We start from the raw sequence: 20,980 nt of genomic DNA on the forward strand, positions 1-20,980 counted from the left end.
CATGATTATATCCAAATCAGATTTTCATGTGTTTAGCGTTGTGCGGCAGAAATGTTTTGTGTCTAGGCACGTTGGCTGTGTCCCTGTAGTGGTGTTGAGTTGCTGATAACGTTCACAAAACCAATGCGGTTCCAAGTATTACTGTTTGTGTCCCACAGGTTTGTTAAATGTTGAGCACATACCATTCCAGGTCCGTGACTGTAATCCAGATATCCTCAGACAGGTTTTTCTTTTTTTCCTCCTTGGTTTTTGGGGTTTTTTTTGGCTAGAGCACGTTTTTTAAAGGAATGATCTGGAAGAAAGTGCACAATGCAAATAGCTTCTGTGTCTGAGTCATTAGACCTTTATGATGTGTTAGAGAGAAATGAGTCATTTATTGTTTAAAGGAAGATGCAGCTGTTATGTTTTCTAGTGAGAGAAGACCTCCGCGCTATTTTCTATAAGTGGAAAAAGTCAAATGAGCTCTCCTCTCAGCTGTTGTTGTAGCAGCTGACTGTTGCAGTACAGTAATCGTGGTGTGAATATAATCGTGATGTTGGTAGAAGATCTCTCAAGGTGAACATTTTAATGAAATACTACACGTATTGAAAAGCAATCGTGACTTCAGTAAACTTCGATAATGTTACACCGCGTTGTAGATTTTGCATTCAAATAGTTGTGTTTTGCCCCTGTTTCCATTACTTTCAGAGAACATTTTAGCATATGGTAAAAAGCATTCTCAATACGGGCAAAATACCTCATCAAGGTACGTTAAACAGCTTAACATTTCGGACTTGCTTTGGATCTGTATTACCACCTGTAATAAAGAGCTAAGTGTCCTCAGCCTTCAACCTATGTGTAATTTTTCTAAATTCAGATTTACTTTCCAAACTATTTGTCTGATTTGGGGTCTTTTTAGTTTAAAAGAATTTTTTAGAAGTTTTTTTAATTTACACGTCCATTAAATAATGTCAGTACGGTGGATTACATGGTTTTCATTCTGTTTTACCTTTCCTATGTACTGTTTTGGGTTTAGTTCAACAGCAGTTAACACCATTTCTCCTACAGTTGAATTTCAAAGGACTGATGTCTGTAAATTATCTGAAATTAATAACGGTGTTTAGGGGGTGTGTGTGTGTGTGTGTGTGGAGGCTTCATTTTAAATTATTTTTGAATGCAGAACTGTACCTGAATAATGTATATATAATGTATATTTTATGTCTGAATGGTAGGGGTTTGTTTGCAAACAAATACAACCAAAGGGATATTAAGAAGAAACCCAAAATGAATTTCAAAGTCTTACTATCGATATCTGAAGAAATTGCAGGCGTGACATGGGCATGTAAAAAAATAATCTCAGCGCACAGATAACTGACGCAGAGTTCTGGAGTATTTTAGTATCTGTGTGACTGCAGCAATGAGGTTATTAAGCAGCTCAGAAAAAGTGGACGGTACTTGCAGCTGACAACTTGATTAGTAGTATTTCTATTTCAGAAGGTTTGGTAACATGTATATTTACTATCTTGCTCATAGCTGTCTGAGGGTCAGATTCTGCTGTCCTTACTCATCTCAAATGATTTCTTGCATTGCACGCGATCTCATTGATTCCAAGTGGAGAAGGATGGCAAAACCTGGCCACAGCGACTAAAAGCACCAGTTGCTTCCTTCAGTCTTTGACAGCTGCGAGAGCAACTCTTTTTCCAAACCATCCATCCGAAATTCCGACCTGCAGGAGTATGTGCCTATATTTAGCGAGTGAGATTAAGTGGCAGAGGCTTCAGGCAGGGCAAAGCACATTGGTCTGCCTTTTTTACAGACCGACCTTTGGGCAGACAACAGCTAAAGCTCTCTGCTCCCTCCCCTTTCCCCAGTATTTGTGAAATGGATTCCCAGAGGGAACTCACTGAAGAGCTCAGGCTTTACCAATCCACCCTTCTTCAGGATGGCCTCAAGGAACTCCTGGAAGAGAAGAAGTTTATAGATTGCTCTCTGAAAGCTGGCGACAGAAGCCTGCCTTGCCACAGGTTGATTCTGTCGGCATGCAGCCCTTATTTTCGTGAGTATTTCTTATCCGAGCAAAATGAAGAGAAAAAGAAGGAGGTGGTTCTAGATAACGTTGACCCCACCATCCTGGATATGATTGTCAAATACCTTTATTCAGCAAGTATTGATCTCAACGATTCTAACGTGCAAGATATTTTTGCTTTGGCCAGTCGCTTCCAGATCCCTTCGGTGTTCACAGTGTGCGTCTCCTACCTTCAGAAGAGGCTGGCTGTGGGTAACTGTCTGGCCATCCTTCGGTTAGGGGTTCTGCTCGATTGCCCCAGGCTTGCGTTTTCTGCCCGTGATTTTGTTTCAGATCATTTTGTGCAGATCTGCAAAGAAGAGGACTTCCTGCAGCTTGCCCCGCATGAACTCGTCTCGGTTATTTCACCTGACAGCTTAAACGTAGAGAAGGAGGAAGTGGTATTTGAGGCCGTAATGCGATGGGTCCGAACAGACAAGGAGAACAGAGCAAAGAGCCTGGGGGAAATTTTTGACTGCATACGTTTTCGTCTTATGCCAGAGAAGTATTTCAAAGAACACGTCGAGAAGGACGATATCATTAAAAGCAACTCAGACCTTCAGAAAAAGGTAAAGATTATTAAGGATGCTTTTGCTGGAAAGCTGCCCGACGCTAGCAAGAGCACAGAGAAGTCAAGCAAAGGGGAGGTGAATGGCGATGTCGGAGATGAAGATTTATTGCCTGGCTACCTGAACGACCTTCCGAGGCACGGCATGTTTGTGAAAGACCTCCTTCTGCTGGTTAATGACACTGCTGCGGTGGCTTACGATCCTCTGGAAAACGAATGCTACCTAGCAGCCCTGGCAGAGCAGATTCCCAGAAATCATTCCAGTATCGTCACCAAACAGAATCAGGTCTACATTGTTGGAGGACTGTATGTGGAAGAGGAGAACAAGGATCAGCCTTTCCAGTCATACTTCTTCCAGGTATAAGCTCTGTCATTGTTGGTGCTTATGAGAGTTACTGAAAAGTATTTTGATGCCAGCGAACTGTGCAGTCTCTCTGCTCAATGGAGAGAGATCTATAGGGCGCTATTCCTGTCTCGGAGAGATAAATGAAACCAAGGGACTCGGAACTTCTCTCTCAGGATCAAGCCCCCGGTGAGACTCAGAAGAGATTAAAAGGATTAGTGTATTTTATCTGGGCACTGGCTTTCATAGTTTAAGACCCAGATTTTTCATGGAACAGATACCTAAATTGAAGCCTAATAATGTTTTTGTAAAATGCCTTCTGTGAATTTGTTAACTTCCATGAAAGATGAGTGCTTAGCTGCTTTAGATCTAACGGGGTATCTGTCTTCCTTGGCACCTGAAATATCCGCATGGCAGCAGTAATGTGCATATTTTAAATGCACTTGTGTCACTAACATTCCAGAAGCCCTTTTGTCACATCTACATTTGAAAAACTAAGGGCATTCCAAGATACATAGTTTAGAGGCAGAAGGTCGTTTTCCTGGCAAACTGTCTACACTAAACAATAGATGTTTCAACCTAGAGTGTAATTTTGTATCTCTGCAAATCTGCTCAACTATACGGCCCATTAATGCAAACTGTAACTTTCACAGCATATTTCAGAAAAATTCCCCAAAATCCGGCTTGGCATGCCTGCACCGTAAACCAGTTCTGTTGTCTACTTCGCAACACGCTTTGGGAGATACTGACGCTATCTCATGATGAATTACGCAATGTGCTGCTGCCATGTCCTGTCTTTAAGCACATTGGCTTAAAAGAGTGAAAGTAGGTCCTGTTTCAATAGGAAAAAAAGCAGAGTGATAAGCAGGGATAGAATCTGAAAGCCTTCAGGTATGGAAAAATGCAAACATTAAGTGTTTTAGGAGCACGGCTCACTGTGATTTCACACATGATGCCAGCGCTGGTTTCAGGTATTTGTTGGGGTGAAAGTCTTGGTTTGCTAGAGAGGGATTAGCACGGTTTCATTTCCTTACAGAGGTGTAAAACACTAATCATTGAAGTGCAAAACTTGTTACAGAAATATTCTTCTCATAGAAATACTGGATTGACATCATAATGCATATAATCCAGAATTGAACAGTCTGAGTCTCAGGTTACAAGAAAGGGGCCTCTGAAAAACTAAATCTCAAGACTGATACTAAAAATTGGTGAAGTTTTCACAATCCTACTTTTTCTGCCTACATCTGTTTCCTGAAATCCTGCTCCCTCGCTTGTCATCTTTAAGCTTGCTTGCTGCTGCTGCTGCCTATAGTTAACATACTTTGCATTACCCGTGTGTGATGCTGTTATTCCCTCTAAAATGTTAACATGGTGCCAAACCTATTTTCACTTACTCATCTCCCCTTCTCCACTAGTGAAGCACCTGTTACCATCTTACTTGGTAGCTAACAACCCGGGAGGAAACAAGGCTGCCGCTGGCTCAAAAACGCGGGAGTATTTTATGCCCTACCATCAGCAGATGTGTCATCTCCAGGGCTGATTCACTCAGCGTGCTGTGATCTGTGATGGCCACATCTCCTCATTACGCCACCCAGACCCAGCTACCGGGGCACTCCATGTCCACAAACTAAATTCCACTGTTGCAATAAAACTTCCTCTCCAATAGGGCTGGTCTGTCAAATTTGGGAGATGCATTTTAGCATAGAATCACAGACTGGTTTGGGTTGAAGGGACCTTAAAGACCATCTAGTTCCAACCCCCCTGCCCTGGGCAGGGACACCTTCCACTAGATCAGGTTGCTCAAAGCCTCATCCAGCCTGGCCTTGAACACTTCCAGGGATGGGGCATCCACAGCTTCTCTGGGCAACCTGTTCCAGTGCTTCACCACCCTCTCCGTGAAGAACTTCTTCCTGATATCTAATCTAAGTCTCCCCACTTTCAATTTAAACCCGTTACCCCTTGTCCTGTCACTACAGGCCCTTGTAAAAAGTCCCCTCCCAGCTTCCTTGTAGGCCCATACTTCTGGAAAACAAATGTCACTGAGCTAAACCCAGATGTGACTGCTTTGACCGAACTTTTGCTTTCCGTCAAATGCCTTCACACCCAGCAAACTCACATCGTACCTTCCCTTCCTGTACACCGTGAAGCAAATCTCTATGCAGTAGGAGAGAGAAAATACTGGTTTTTAACATTAGAGAGCATCCAGGGTGAATTGTAAGTTCTCAGATCAAAACAGAAATTGAGCACCACAGTTCTAGGAAGATATTTTGGTTGGTTGGTTTGTTCTTTCTTCTGTCCTCTGCTGCTGCTTCTCCCTAGGTGTTTCCAGCACACTGGATGCGAACTGGGGCAGCCATGGGAGCACTTCAGTAGGGATGACATCAGTGTTACTGCCAACGGAGCTGCACTGCCTGCCTCTTTTGCTTACAAGTCTCTAGTCATCGTGCCTTCAGAGGTCGTGAGAGCTTTTGAGGGTAGCTGTGATGAAACACCACCTCTTTGGCTCTAGGGACTGCAGAAGAAAATCTGCCGTTTGCCACACACCATTTCCTGGTCATTAAAAGGAACAGTGTGAGGATGTCTGGCACCTCTCAGGGTGGCGATATAGGTGTGGAATGGCAGGAGTGTCTGCTCCCTTCAGGCAGGAAGAACAACTTGATCTTTCCAACATGTGATAGGGAGCCAACCCAGAGAGTGAGGAAGGAGGAAGAAAACAAGGAAGAAGAGCTTAATAATGAGGCAAAGACTCTGGGAGGGTGGGTGAGGGTGAGGAGATGCAGAGCGCGCTGTGTAGCCCTGATTCTGCTAGGTCTCAGCCCCTCGAAGCGTGGGTGGGTGGAAGCCATCACTCATTCGCTGCACCGAGGGTAGGGTGGTTCAGGCAAGCAGATGAGCTGCCGAGAGGCGCAAAACACACTGCGGTTAATTCTGTGGAACAGTGTTTGTTGTGCAGATTTCCACTGTTTGTTTTTCCTAACCCTGGTGTTCTGGTGCTCTTTCAGCTGGACAGCATCGCTGGCGAGTGGGTTGCCCTTCCTCCACTGCCATCAGCCAGGTGTCTCTTCGGGCTGGGAGAGTCAGACAACAAGATCTATGTAATTGCAGGCAAGGACCTTCGCACCGAGGAGTCTCTAGATTCAGTACTGTGCTATGACCCCGTGTATGTTTATGATTTAATTACGCTCACTGAGGATGTGTAAATGGCCCGTTGCTAGCTGAAAGAGCCTAATGGTGATGTTCTTGTTCCAGGGCAATGAAATGGGGTGAGATCAAAAAACTACCCATCAAAGTGTATGGCCACGCTGCTATCTCAAACAATGGACTGATATATTGTCTTGGCGGAAAAACTGATGATAAGTGAGTCTTTAAGTCTTTTTGTGACAATTACTAACATTACGTGGTTGACCTTTATAGATTCTCTGCCCTCCTGCTCAGAAATCAGGGTTTCCCCTCGTTACATCTCTGAATTACAGCTGCTAACAACTGGGCAGAAGGGAACATGTTATTGTATATAGGGTGTCTTTTCCAAGATAAGGTAGAATTGCACATAAATTGTAATCCCAACTAGTTATTTTAATGACCGTACTTATTTCCGAGGCAGATTTTACTCACATTGCAGACACATTAGTAGCATATAGCTATGAGGACCCTCACTGGAAGTACCATCTCCTTCCAGATGGAAATATGTAGGTGCCGTGGAATCACTGTGTCAGTTTTTCAGATTTTCTGACCTTTGATGCCTGTTAGACCTTCATGGGTGTAACATCAGGAAAAGCAAAGTTTTCACTCACGCTGAGCATGTGGTAATTTTTCAGTGTTTGTATAGGAGCTGTTTAAGGTACAAGATTGTCAAATCAGCCAAAACAGCAGCATAATCTTTCTTTTATAACCTTGGTCAAACGTTCTTCTACAAACCCATCTGAATAGAATATGCTGGGGAGGGATGTTGTCTTTCTCCTGGAAGGTACAGTGAAATTGCTGCCCTGCGTAAGCAGCACGTCACATTCCCTTCAGTTCTATGGATGCAGTTAGTGCTTTACAGACATGCAGAGGTGCCCTGACGAGACACGAGCAAGGATCTCGTGGAGGGCAAAGAGGTGTTATCCATAAACTCACACAATCCACCTCGCCTAGGTCTCACTTGGAACAAGCCAGAGGTTCATTAGAAATGATCACAGGTTTTCTTTCTCCTCCCCAGGAAATGCACAAACAGACTATTTGTATATAATCCCAAGAAAGGGGACTGGAGAGACCTGGCTCCAATGAAAGTGGCTCGCTCAATGTTCGGAACGGCTATCCATAAGGGCAAAATTGTCATTGCGGGTGGTGTCACTGAAGAAGGTCTTACTGCATCCGTGGAAGCTTTTGATCTGAGCACCAATAAGTGAGTGCAACATTCAGGCTGTTTTTAAGCAAGTGGTTGACCATCTGGGGTTTTAGGAGCGCTGACGCAAGAGTCACAAAGCTGTTCAGGTGCCCATACTCCCCCGGAGACACTGTCGACACCGACATCTTCAGCAGCAGCCGAAAGAGCTGGTATCTCTGCCCACCTTCCCTGCCCCGCGCGCATTCTCTGCGAGCGCAGCTGCGCTGCAAGCGTGAGCAAAGAGCTCCCGCAGCACAAATGACTTGCCCTCCAATCTTTTTTAGTTTTTGGAAGTCTGACAACTTTCCCAGTGTAGTTGATCACATGAACAGCTGCGCTGGCACAACGGGACAAGCGGGAGAGGTGGGCAAGGACCATGCACTCTAGTTGAAATGGTGCTGGCACAAAACATGAGAGCCCAGCGAGAGACGTCGGGGGTGGGCTCTCATGTTTTGTGACGCAGGGCTGGCCGAACGTCCTTTGGTACCTGGCCTTGTGACGTCTGCCTGGTCACTTACCTTGTCACAGCAAATACCACTTACTGCTAGTTAGTGACACGCAGGCAGCTCTCCGTACTTACTTAACGTGACAACTCCAGGGAAAGTTTCAATTTGAAATGCATGCTCTGAGATTCTATAAAGTAAAATACTATGAAGTGTAAAATTTAAGAAAGCAGAATGTGAATTATGCGAGAAGGAATCCTGTGGGGGAACTTGGGCCTTTACACCTTCTCTAGGTGTAAGGAAAGTAAAGGTCATTTTGGTACATGATGTTTGGTATATTCTTCTCTTTGTTGTTCAGAAACAGATGCACTGAAAAACCTGCAGGTTCTTGTCTTAGTGTACTCTGTTTTGTTACAGCCCAAGCCAGTTTTGATGCTGACCTTACCAGAAGTAGGATGTCTGTATGTTTTGTACATTCAGAAGTGTGAATTCGCAAAAGACCTTACAGGCAACCTGTGAGAAGTGGTCCCTGAGAGGAGATGTCATCATGGTATAATTCTGCAGCTTAGGACTTGCAGGAAGTCCCTGTGGGGAGGGAGACACTGAGACTCGCTGCTGATACATCTCAGAATTGTTCCCTTTTACTAAACCACTCACTGAAGCAGTCTTTGGTACCTGAATTCATGCCACCCAGAGGTGTATTTCAGTGCATTCCGTCTGGAGTATTTCACATGTGTTTAACTTAGGTTTCTCTTTTCATCCCTAGGTGGGAGATTATGCCTGAGTTTCCCCAGGAGAGAAGCTCCATCAGTTTAGTCACCTTAAGCGGAGCTTTGTATGCTATCGGAGGCTTTGCAATGATTCAGCTTGAATCTAAAGAATTTGCACCTAGTGAAGTCACCGACATATGGAAGTAAGTTTAATGTTAATCACACTTTCCTGGTGGAAAGCCATAGCTGAAACTGAGGTTTGTAGACATGGGCGGGTAAAATTAGTTTTCTGTTTAACTCTGGGAACCCACAGCACAGGTCCTAAAGCACTTACTGACAGATGCAAATGTTTGTCAGAAAGTAAGATATAAACACGAGCCTTGGCTCAAATGACAACTTCCAGCTGCTGATAACGTGTGAACAGCTGGAGTCACGATCTTCAGAGTCATTTACTCTGTCAAAGAGTAAGTCGCCGTATCTCTTGGCAGGTTCAGCCTTGTAAGTGCATCGTAAAACAGATTCTGTTTGTGACGTTCTTAGGCAGAAAAGCCTTTGTACACAAGAGGTTCGTGCTTCTTCATGTGTAGTCAAAGGAGCAACTGTTCCAAGAGAATCAGAAATCCCTATCTCCTAGTTTTTTTTAAATCTAAATCATGGTGGCAGTGATGAACCGTCACTTCCCTGCTGTGACTGTTCGTTCGCCAAGGTAAAACGCAGGAAGTTTAACTGGCAGAAGCATAGGAAGGAGTCCAAGGAAAAATACCTTTTTATGTCAGAATCTGAAGGAATTCAGAATGGATACTTTGGAGGAGGAAGCTTTTATAGGAGCAATTAAAGTATGACGCAGGCCAGCCACAAGCTTTAGGGACAGGGAAAAGGATGACTCACATGCTCAAGAACAGCTTAAGTTCTGTTCTGGAGAGCAAGAGCAGCCTTTTGCCGCGTCCTTCAGCACACGGTTGCTGCGAGCCTTTGCAGCAGGTGGACTGTCCTCCTTTGCGTCTGTGCCTGATGAAGCAGCAAACATGTTTTAAGAAGCTATGTCTGACCTTATTCTGTTAAATGCAGGTACGATGATGAAAAGAAGGAATGGATTGGCATACTGAAAGAGATCCGATATGCTACTGGAGCCTCTTGCCTGGCTACACGCTTAAACCTCTTCAAGTTATCGAAACTGTAAACAAAGTGCTGGAAAGCGTGATAGGGTGAGGGAGTTTTGATAGGCTCTTCTGGTTTTGTTGCATGAACCCGTCCCCAGGTTGTACTGCACAGCGTTCTGTAGCAGCATACTCACTACCCTGTTAACTGTTCAACATGTCATCTGCCTGCCCGAGTCTTGAGGTATTTACTAGCTACCCCACAACCGAGTTTTTGCCAATCCTGAAGAATTCTAATTAACACCGATGAGAACAAATGAAGATTTCAGAGAACTCCATTTCTCACTCCATGAAATCGCCACTAAAGCAAGTTAGACTTCCTTACCCTCCGACAATCCAGGGTAGTGGTGTTTTCTCCTCCAAAGGGTGCCCATGAATTAATTGCTAAGTTGAATACGCCAGCTGGTAGCCAGTTGTGTCCTAACTGGCTGTTTGTACAGCCTGGTTTTCCCCCTTCAGCAACCTATGTAAATCCTGCAATTTTCTGCTGTATCTTGAAAATATTTTCATTAGAGCCTTCAAAAATAATTCAGCCTGGAATTGAAGTGCATATTGAAAACCCGAGTGGCCTAAGACATGCCAACCTTGGCCAAAGCTGTACTAGTAGCCAAACGTGGGGAAGGAGAGAGAAGTTTGCAAGGTTAACAGCTCTACTGTTTCACCTACTATGTTTAGGCTTCTGGTAACAAGCATTTTCCACTTTTATATGCTTTTATATTTATTTCCAATAGAAGTATTTTATGGAAGTTTTTCTCAGAGATCTGAGGCCACTAACAAGCATTCATGAACATGTCCTGGAAGAACTGACCATCTGCAGATACCTACAGCCGCAAGGACTGTTCCATCTAATAACACGTTGATGCATTTCGATGTTAAAAGTTTCAACAATTAAACTTTGTTTTTAGAACAATAAACGTTATCACTTGATGGTGTCTCTTCTAGTGATCATCATCACTGTCTTATCAACACAACACAGATGTGTTAGTACAGCCTTTGCCCAGGGGAGAGCACTCACTTTCCTTAGAGCAGAGCGTGCCCACCGTTTTCACAGAGTCCCTCTTCGAAGGATTTCTCCACTGAATAAAGAGGGTATCGTAAAGGATGTCATAAATCCTAATGTAGTTACAACTGATGTAGCAGGAAAACTGGAAAAGCACCCACCACACCGGACTGAGCAGCCATTCCAACTATCCAATGACCCCTTCCCTTGCCTTCCTAGGTGACCAAGGTCAACGTGACAAAGGCATGCCACCATGGCTCGTGTCAGTGCGTTAGCATACACCGGTACGTGATCTACGGGACGTCTTTTCCGTCTTTCCCTTCAGTACCCAAATCTTCAGCTGACCGTAGCATTTTTTCAGTGGCTCCACTTAAATCACTGATTTACACCAGCCCATCTGCTCTAACACCTGCTGATTTAATTTAGAAAGAATGACTGCAAAGGATCCGAAGCAGCACACTTTACTGAAACGCTCTTATATTTTGCTTTTCTTAGGCACCCTTTCTGAATCTACGCATAGGAAGTTTTAATCCTTTTCCCATTGTGAATACTCGTAACTTGATCCACACCTGACCTGAAGATCCTGGCTCAACCCACTGACTGCTGGATACCCAAAAACCAGGGTTCAGCTCAAGCACATGACTGACCACTGCAGTGACAGCCACTGCCACCTTTCTTACGCTCCAGGGTGGCGACTTGGAGGCCCCCTGTACAGAAGCAGGGTCATGCAAGAGCTCTCTGACTTGTAGCCTGCCTTCTGAGATCCTAACCTCTATTTAGGACTGTCTTGCCCACTTTACACAACATGCAATGTGCATATAGGCTTTCTGTGCGCTGTGCCTTCAATGGCATTTCCTCAAGGCACTCCTCTTCCATGTCTTGGAGTCCTCATCCCTTTGATGCCATAAGCAGACAGCCATCTACTAGTATTTTCAGTCGTATTGGTCAGTTCAGAAATGCAGTTCCTGACCTCTGCCAGGCTTCAAAGGAAGTGGTAAAAAGCACGTCTGTTGCTGCTAGAAAAAAGGCAAGAAAAGGCACACACGTGTGTGTGAAAGAGAGGCACGGCTAGCAGTCGCCACGAGGGAATGGCAGCTGCAGCCACGACATGGCTGCCCCCGGAAACAGGCTGGTGTGCGGAAGTATGACCACTCTACTATGAACATTCTCCTGGTTACCCCCTTTTTACCTCCTACATCTCAGCATCTTGCGCCTCCTGCCACAAACCCTGGCTGAGCACAACCACAGGAAGCCTGGCAACCAGCAGATGGTTCTGAAACATGAGAAATGTTTTTCACCACCAGTTACCAAGGTGGTTGTCAGTCTCTGAAGACTTTTCTTGGTCTTGACTCTTGGTTTCAACTTTCAGCCCAATTTTGCTCTTTTGTACACTGTCTTAACAGGCAGGTTAGATGATTGGTCTGATTTTATTTCTATCAGCAAGGGCTAGTCCCATGCATAATGCCGTAATGAGAAGTTTCAGGGATTATCTACTCAGTTGCTACTAAATGCTGGTGTCTGACATAAGCATTATTTTCTCCTCATCTTGTATAAATCTTGCAGGTATCCCTTCCAAGCTGCACTGAAGTACAGGTGTTTCAAGGGTCTGGGCGCTTGCAAGACCTCTAGAACTAGTCTAAGTTCCAGCAGGCTGAAGCCATACTTCTTCTGCAGGATAGGAAGAGCAGCTGGAGGTTCCTCACAGCACACTGTCTCCCACAGTTCCTCTGTTCTGGAAGACGGAAGCAGAATGGCTGGAAGAGCAGTCCTATTCTTAGTAACTCTGTGTTTCGGTTTCTTGGTTTCACAGTGCAGACACTGTCTGATCCCTATTGCTCATTCTGTCACTTGCTGGGGGACAGGCACAGTTTTCAGCAGATCTGTTGCCTCCTCTCTCACAGTCAAGGGTACTTCCAGCTTTTTCCTTGGACAGTTTTATGTCTGACTAAGCCTCTGTGCTATTTATTTAGGAGATAAAAATGTAATGTTATGTCAAAACTGTCACAGACTATGTACTTAAGAGAATAGCTTCCATATAATGGGAGATTTTAAGCATCCCTATCACATCTTCATGGCTCACGGCAACCTGCCTTTTGCAATCCCCAACAAACTGAGGATTAGATCTCCTGACATCTGATGCCCTGTGGCAAGCCTTGGTCCCACTGATTCACAGATAAAGAGACTTCTGAAACCAAGTATTCCAGCTTTACAACAAGTTTAATGGTACATAAAGTGTTTGTATGAAACGTACCGCCGACTGCATGTCTGCCATCACTGTGCTCCATAGAGGTGCCTTCTCAGATATTCCAGCTGTTCACCTTTTGTTGACAGAACCATAGAATTCCATTCAAAGTGAGGAATCTGTAGAAGAGTCACACAAACTGGGTGTTAACACTGGTATAAGCCACGCACCACCTTACAGCAAAGAAAAGATGCTCTGATACACGTTGTTCTCCACCTGAAGATATTTCCTCACCCATGTGCGTCCTTCCAAAAGCTAGTCTTATTCCACACTGAAAAGATTCATTTCTCAATGTAAGGTTCTTCTTCCTCTAAGTACACTCAGTTTGCTTCCAAGAAGCAGCAGAGTTGCAGAGATGTGAAGCAGATGCCCATGCAACGCAAGCTATGACAACTCCATTACACCATCTCTCGCCTTTTGAAACCCAAATCAAGAGAAAAATCCCAGGTCCATACAGTTTGTAACGTTAATGTATCAAACTAGAACCGTGTAGCAGTAGCATAACGTTCACTTTCAGGGCAGTATGAGAAAGGATGATTACCCTGTTAAAAAAAAACAGTCGAACACTACCTTAAGCTTAAAGAAGGGTCCTAGCTAAAATTAGAGCAGGTGAGTAACTACATACACAGGAAAATCTGCATTCGTGAGCCTCCATTACCCAAAAGTTTCTTTGCTGGTGGCTGTGAATTACTGCTGGCCACCGGTCTTCCCTGCCACGGCGCTGTCACTGCAGCAGACAAACAGCATCCCTGCAGGCCATCTTGCAGCTGCCGTAACTGTCTCCATCACTCAAGCAGGGCGTGTTCAATCTTATTCTAGTGTAGAAATCTTTGGTGAACTGAACCAAAACTCTCATTTCACTTCTTTACTCAGGCTGTGGTGGGATTGCTCACTTGCTTGCAGTAAGGCAAGACTGAGACCTTATCACTGCAGTCTTGCTGCAGCCACTTTCAGAGAAGGTCCAAGTTCTATGAAATCCTTACACCATCTGGAGAACAGCTTGGTATTTCCCCCCAGATACAAAAATTGCTCTCACCCAGCAGACAGCAATAACTATTAAAATTATCTTGAAATCTGTTGCAAGGTAAATATATCAATGTGCATTCTTCATACAGCTCAGAAAGGACAGAAAATATTCCTGACTACCCACCTGAACTACCCGGTACCCCAGCATTTCCAGGTGTCTTTTTTTGACTGCAGGTTCTCCCTTCAGGTGATGTGAATCTTTGCTGAAAGCTTTTGAGTCAAGAAATTCCAAAGCAATTCTGCAAACAACAAAAATGTGCATTTACTTTCAGGTCTTACCTGAACAGCGAGAAGTGTTCTAGTTCTCCAACGGAGATTCTCGTTCTCTAGTTCAGTACTGACAGTTGCAGCAAGGCTACTACTAGATAACCTGACAGTTCACAGAAAATTAAACAACTCACTGAAACTAGACAAAACAGGTTCTTCATAGCTATCTAGACATACTTGAACATCACATGATCTAGAAAAAGCATTTCCTCCCTGCGTCTGATTTTTCTCAGATGGCAGAAACAGCCAACCAGCGTTTTCAAGGCTTACATTTGAAGAGGTGGGAGGAAAACAGTACTCCAGTCTCATGCAACACCTGTCAAGAATGGCCCGTCTGCTCTCATGTACCGAGTCTGGCCAGGATGGAGCTACTTTTCTTCACAGCAGCCTGTACGGTGCTGTGTTTTGGACCTGTGACCAGAACAGCGTTGATAACACACCACTGCTCTGCCTACTGCTGAAGGGTGCTCGCACAGCGCCAAGGTCTCCTCTGCCCCTCACTCTGCACCCACAGTGTACAGACTGGCATTGGCAAGAGGTTGGGAGGGGACACAGCTGGAACCTCAACTGCCCAAAGCGATATTCCACAGCATATAACATCATGCTCAGCAGTAACATGGGGGACTAATGCTCTGGGATTAGTCTGCTGGTGGTGAGTGACTGCATTTGCATCGTCTTCTTTTCCCTTTTTGCCTTTGGGTTGTTTGGGGTTTTTTCCCCCATCCTTCTTCTCTTCACTTACTAAACTGCCTTAATAGCAACCCTGGAGGTTTTTTTTCCTTGCCTTTGCCCTCCAGATCCTCTCCCCCATCACACTGCAGGGGACTGAGTGAGAGACTGGGTGGGAGCTTAGTTGCCGGCTAGGGTCAACCCACCAGATCTAGGATGGCTAAACCTCCTAGGGCTTTGGAAAAAGAAAGAGAAAAAATAAACAGCCAGGGGACTGCAACAGCTTTTGAGGACATAAGCCAAAAAACCTGGTCTAAACTTGATCTAAAATTGGAAGAACGAATACACCAGAACATGATGTACTAACCTCTGAGCTCCTGGTGGCAGAGCCTTTCTCCCTTCATTCCTGAAGTCATCTCTCAAGTGTACCACATCATCCCAAGGTATATTCTGAGCCATATAGGAAAGAGGCTTTTTATTTTCATCCAGAATGCACTCAAAATCTGTGAGAAAACACAACAAACCTGTTTACTGACAAAAGCAGTGAAAGAATTTGTTCTGCACAGCGGTTACTTCTAGAAAAACTCAGTGAGAACCATAATTAGAGATACCCAACATTACTTATATTACACAGAACTTTTTAGAAACTGTATTTTATACAGCAATCTTTTCTTTGCAGAATCTTGTGGCCACATGGCCAGGGTCTTCCTCATCCTGGTGATAGTAGTGCCATCAGAGGTCTCCTTAACAATCTCCTGGAGGATTAGCTTCTCACCTATTTCATAGTAGTATGGTGTGAGAACAGACATTCTTGCATAATGACTCCCTCCCAAGATCTCTGTCAGCATTCTGTGAACATGCTGCCGCAGTGGATTTATTCGGCTACTGCCTACAGAGACAAAATAAAGAATTCATACATCAAAGCTTCCACAGCCATGGTTTTGAAAACAGCACTTTGTGACACTGCATTTTTGACAGCCAGCCTACTGAATTAAAGCTTTTCCACAGATCTCTGGTGTTATTCCATCATAATTCAGAGACCATCTTTTGGGTGGAAAGTGGAAGGTGCCTATTAAGCACAGATTTCAAATCCAGACTTTCCATCTCAGGATTATTCACACTGACATACTACAAACACTTCAGCTGCAGATTGTACCTGTCAGATTTTGTTTGCTTTTAATTGTGCTCAGACAGTTAAATACGTATTTACTTATCATCATAGGCACACCCCCCTGCCTGTCACTTTTCTGTCTGCTGCAGTGCTCAATACCTTGCTCCATCAAACATCTTCAGTCTCAGAGATAAACCAGCAGAGTTCGATGGAGAATGAGAATTAGTGGAGGAGGTACAGACTTTGCATCAGCTGCATTTTCTGCAAAGATCACTCTTCTGAAGGATCTCAGCTGCTACACTTGACCACTAGCCTACTTCTCTACCTCTGATCCTTGATGGATCTTGATTCTTCTGAGGAAGATAAGAGCAGCAAGTTCAAAAGGAGGCGCAAAAATGCTCACCTTGAAAAATGTGTGTCACATGTTCAGTTTTACAAGTGAAGCAGAGATCAAAGCGATCCAGCTCCTCCAGCAGACAATCCCAATGATCCTCTTCCTGCCTCTCCATCCTCCATGCCATATACACTGCTTCTGTGTATGTAGATTTTATGTCTTGCATAGAAATATGCCTTTTTTATTACATTAATTCTCATGGGGAGAACTGCTGTGCTACCTGGTGCAACTAAGCAGTTGCACTTTTCAAGAACGCATCCTCAGCAGACAGCGGGGTGTGCCCTCCTGAGCTTCCATTGTCTGCTACTGGCAACATGACAGTTTTAGAAGCAGTGTCCACCAGCAGATGGTTGAAAACAGGCTATGGCTAGTAACAAGGGCAGCTTTTCCTCTCCTAATTACTTACTGTTACGAAAGACACGTTGGCAGTAGCGCTCATGAAACCAAGGGATGTGAAACTCCGGGCATTCCAGACAGACTGCTCTGTTCAATTTCATGAGGCACAAGCAGACCCTCTGCTTTAGGCTATCAGGCAGGACTGAGTCAAACAAAATAAAAACACATCGAATTAAATGGCTATGTCTGAATTCTTTACTAGAGAGGCAAATATCTGTACACTGCGGCATTTATAAAATTCGTGCTGCAGAACCTTAGAAAGGTTCTCAAAAACCCCATGGAAAAAATGAAAAATAACCATTTAGCCCAATAGTAAGAACAGCAAGACAGAATAAAGCAGCAATTTAAACTCTTTCTTGTCATTTTTCTTTTAATGAAGTGGTTGAAGGCAAGATGGCAGCAGTATATTGATAGTGAACAATGTACAGGTAGAGAGAAAGGAAACAGTCAAACAGTCTTTTACTGAGAGAGAAGAGACTGGTGGGACTCATTTCTTGCAGACAAGAATCCCACATCATTTCTTGAGCTTTGTGACTATTTCTAGTAATAAATGCCACACTCCAGTAATTCTATTTCTGATAAAATTGAAGAATTATTAAATACTAAGTGCAATAAGTTGACTATAAAATTTGTTTTAAATGAGCTTCTCTCATCTGCAACACAAGCCTGTCCTTTTAAAGCAACATACAAATTTTTGTTCATTCCTTCGCTTTTGGCACTCAGATAATGACTACACTAAATAGAGGGGTCTTTCCGTGAAACTGAATTGTTTAACGAGTAATTCCACTTTCCAAGTCATACATAGGTCCACAATTCCATTTTATGCCAAATGCTATATAATTAAATTCAACAGACCTAGATATTTACCTTCAAGTTGAGCATCCAATTTGCTTAGGAAAGAAATATTAAATATCCTCTCTACCAGAACTGGAGGAAAATACCCAGCCAATGCCAAAGCATAACCAAGCAGCACCAAGTGCTGAGTTTCAAAATGACCTTTAAAAACCAAACAGAAATTCATATTAACACATGACGAAGTTGAGAGGATTTGCAATGCCTTCCCAAACCACCCAAGCTTCTCTCTTAATGCACCAAACGAACACACAGGCAGATTAAGGACTACCTCTGCCAACTGCACCCAGGTGTGAGGTAACTTGCCAGGTCTTTGCAGGAGTAAACTATAGTTAGTCTTAAAAAAAGGTAGCTCCATGTATTTCAGTAGCCAGCAAATTTTCACCATTCTGTGAGGCTCTTTACGCATTTCCTCTACAACGGAGCTATTTCTTTGTGATCCGTCACAGAAGGTGTCCTGTCCCCAAATGATTCCCCTTGGGGAATGCCACAGTACTAGCCAATAACAGCACAGTCAATTAATCAGAATTTTCACTTGCTTTTTTCTACACTCAAGATACCCTGCTAGTCCCCTATCAACAGTATTCTTTAAAGGGGGAAATGAAGCTAGAAAACCCAACAGAAGCCATACATTCAGTCTTTATCATGACTTAACCCCAGTAGCAGAGTATTAGTAGTAACACACAGACACACTTTTTCTTTGCATAAAAAAGTGCCATTCTGTTCACATTTTTATTCAGTACAAATAATATCTTCCCATGATACTCATTTATTTTGTACCAGAGTATCTTTGTGTAACGCACTTACTCAAGTTAGAAGTAAGATGATGGATACAACTTTCAAAGAACTCTTCATTGGCAGGAGGGTCATAATTAAGAGCAGAGAAAAGGAAGAGAATAAAATAGATTTCAAAGGGGTGGATCTGGAAAAAAAGACATCCAAAATTAAGTCAATGCAAATATCCTAATACTGCTTACAATAAAAAGGGTTTTAGAATTCATTCAGAACTGATGATCCAAGTGTTTTTGTATGCCTAGACTTTAAGAAGGTTTTAAAAAGGTTTCCCATGAAAAACTCTTAAAAACTAAACTGTCATAGGGGGGGGGCATCAAAGATCTATAGCAATACCAGACTGAGGAGGAGGAAGAAAAAAAAAGAAATAGCACGAAAACACAGTAATTTTGATCAAAAAGACAGGCTGTTGGGGAAATCCCAATAATAGGCACTGTGTGATGCGACTATTTGTAAAGAGGTTAAAAAATAAAGATGGTTAAATGTGAAGCTGAACGCAAAGGATTATGGTTGACCTAACACTCACTGACTGAACAATAAAATACGAAACTTAAAGAGAAGTAAGCGCAAAACAATACACATGGAAGCAAAACAGCTTTAAGTGAATACAGAAAAAAATGAGTTCCAAATCAGGTATAGTGAAAAAAACGCTTGGAGCACGGTGTGGGTTGTGCTGTGAAACACATTAGCTACTAACCTGTCCTTTCTTACTGAACAACTGACACAGCAGACAGAAAGAAAACGGTAATACCTTGTCTAGATTTCCAGTAGTCACAGAAGATATTCTGTCAAGTAACGAAGGACAACGGTAGTTTGTTTTTAAGAGAAAAAGAGACAACTGTAATACGTTTGCCCACGTTATTTGGTCTACCAAGCGCTGACACACGGCCATGGTCTCCTCTCTGAGGGCTTCCTCAAACCACTTTCCATTCACATGTGTCAGTTCTTCCAACAGAAGGTTCAAGTTGTTGGCTTTCTGAAGCCTCTGAAATCCACAGCCATTTAGTTTTTGCAGAAGCTTTACACATAGCTCAGAACTGTTCTGCCAGTGCAACTGGTCGTAATGATTCCATTTGACAAGAGCTGTAGCAATGCAATTCAAATGATGGAGACTGCACTGAGGCAGAAGTGCTTCTGCTTTGTTTATAATGACTTCCTCCACTTGAGAGGAAGGAAGCATGGCCAGAACACGAATTATTGCAGCAATATCAGCTGGTATGACACTAGATTTTAAAAAACTGGAAAAGAGACAGAAAGGAAAAAAGACCATCAGCACTCACAAAGTGCAAATGTTAAAAAAAAACCCAAACAAATAAATTACATGCATGGAAGTTCTATTTTAAAATTCAAAAGCTGCATATCAAATATAAAATAAGTAGAACATTAATGACATGGTAGAAATCACACAGTTAGTGACTACCATCTTTTTTTATTGAGCTTAACTTCTTCCTCCTAATTTATTCAAAATTGAAAAAGGGAAGAAGACAGGAAGCATCTCAGCCAGCTGGTAAGGTTTCAACTGCTGCTGACAGTCACAGAAGTCCTTAGTAAGGGCAGAAGGTTGACAGTCTGTGGGCTTCTGGGCCTGGGTAATTTCTGTGATTTCTGTCCTGGGGAGCTCCAGGTTCTGAAGTGCCTGAAGAACATGAAGGCATCACCCACAAATAATAGGTATGGCCAGGGCACTGCATTCCTATAGAGGCTGAGCAATGGAAGCAAGCGTGGCAGAGCTCTTCTGTAATTCCAGAAACACTTTCCCTTTCGATGTTGTAACTGTACCAGTGTGAGATCTAACTAGACCATTCTTCAATCAAAAGAAGAGTACTTCTGCTTCACACTCCCATTTGTCCCAGCCAAGGGCATTCTTACTACGTATTTTTCAAATACTACATATTTTTCAGTCAAGATAATATCGACTTCCTAACCCCTGATTTACACGTTCAATAGAATCAGATACTTTTAACAGTTTGTTACTTCTTTATATTTTTTGGAAACAAAAGAATTTAACATCTTAGCTTGTTATTTAAAATATTAAGCAGGCAGGTGTTTAATACTTAAATAGCTACATTTCCAAGAATACATACTTACCCTAATAGTAACAATTTTAGTTTGGCAAACAGCTCCAGATTGTGGCAATGCAATGCCACCAAGTACTGCGTTAACTTGACCAGGTGTAATATATGATAGCTATCCAAGTGTTTGTCCAAAACAGAAACCATTCTGAATACAAAGAGAAAAAAAGGTGACATGGTATTATGCTAATACAGAAGATATTGCGAAACACAACATCCCACGTGAAGGGGTGTCCCGTGGCACACGGTACCTAGGGGAAGGGATGCACCTACCTGCACTCCTCTCCAACCCAGTTTTGATGGTCCACTAAGACACAGCAGCCTCTGTCCATTTAGCGAATTGCCAAAACATCTACTTCACTATAATAATTTCTGTTGCAGATTTTACAATCAGTTTAAATTCAGAGCGGATCAAGAATAGGATAAACTACAGCATCACCAGCTTTGTCACCACTGTACTCGCTTATAGTACAATAGCGGTTGCTACAGCTGTGTTGGTCTGAAGCTGCAAGAGGGGGCTAATTTGTA

At 43.2% G+C, this 20,980-nt stretch overlaps 2 protein-coding genes across 2 annotated transcripts in view; one reads left to right on the plus strand and one right to left on the minus strand.

Moving 5' to 3' along the window:
- The first annotated feature begins 1,715 nt into the window (after positions 1-1,715).
- KLHL41 (kelch-like family member 41) lies at positions 1,716-9,669 on the plus strand. Its single transcript, XM_010149835.1, has 6 exons — positions 1,716-2,970; positions 5,958-6,115; positions 6,205-6,312; positions 7,154-7,339; positions 8,531-8,677; positions 9,543-9,669. The coding sequence occupies exons 1-6, from the start codon at positions 1,861-1,863 to the stop codon at positions 9,652-9,654; spliced, it is 1,821 nt and encodes a 606-aa protein (XP_010148137.1). The 5' UTR covers positions 1,716-1,860; the 3' UTR covers positions 9,655-9,669.
- Positions 9,670-12,902: 3,233 nt separating this feature from the next.
- FASTKD1 (FAST kinase domains 1) overlaps positions 12,903-20,980 on the minus strand; it is a 13,471-nt gene continuing 5,393 nt past the window's right edge. The window contains exons 6-14 of the mRNA XM_010149838.1: positions 20,469-20,600; positions 19,132-19,618; positions 18,396-18,510; positions 17,604-17,732; positions 16,747-16,878; positions 15,611-15,724; positions 15,203-15,338; positions 14,024-14,138; positions 12,903-12,992 (exon numbers count right to left, since the gene is read on the minus strand). Coding sequence (XP_010148140.1) covers positions 12,903-12,992; positions 14,024-14,138; positions 15,203-15,338; positions 15,611-15,724; positions 16,747-16,878; positions 17,604-17,732; positions 18,396-18,510; positions 19,132-19,618; positions 20,469-20,600 — 1,450 coding nt within the window. The remainder of the gene's footprint in view (positions 12,993-14,023; positions 14,139-15,202; positions 15,339-15,610; positions 15,725-16,746; positions 16,879-17,603; positions 17,733-18,395; positions 18,511-19,131; positions 19,619-20,468; positions 20,601-20,980) is intronic.

The sequence above is a fragment of the Eurypyga helias genome, unplaced genomic scaffold (genome assembly GCF_000690775.1).
Source record: "Eurypyga helias isolate BGI_N326 unplaced genomic scaffold, ASM69077v1 scaffold24224, whole genome shotgun sequence".
Taxonomy (NCBI): domain Eukaryota; kingdom Metazoa; phylum Chordata; class Aves; order Eurypygiformes; family Eurypygidae; genus Eurypyga; species Eurypyga helias.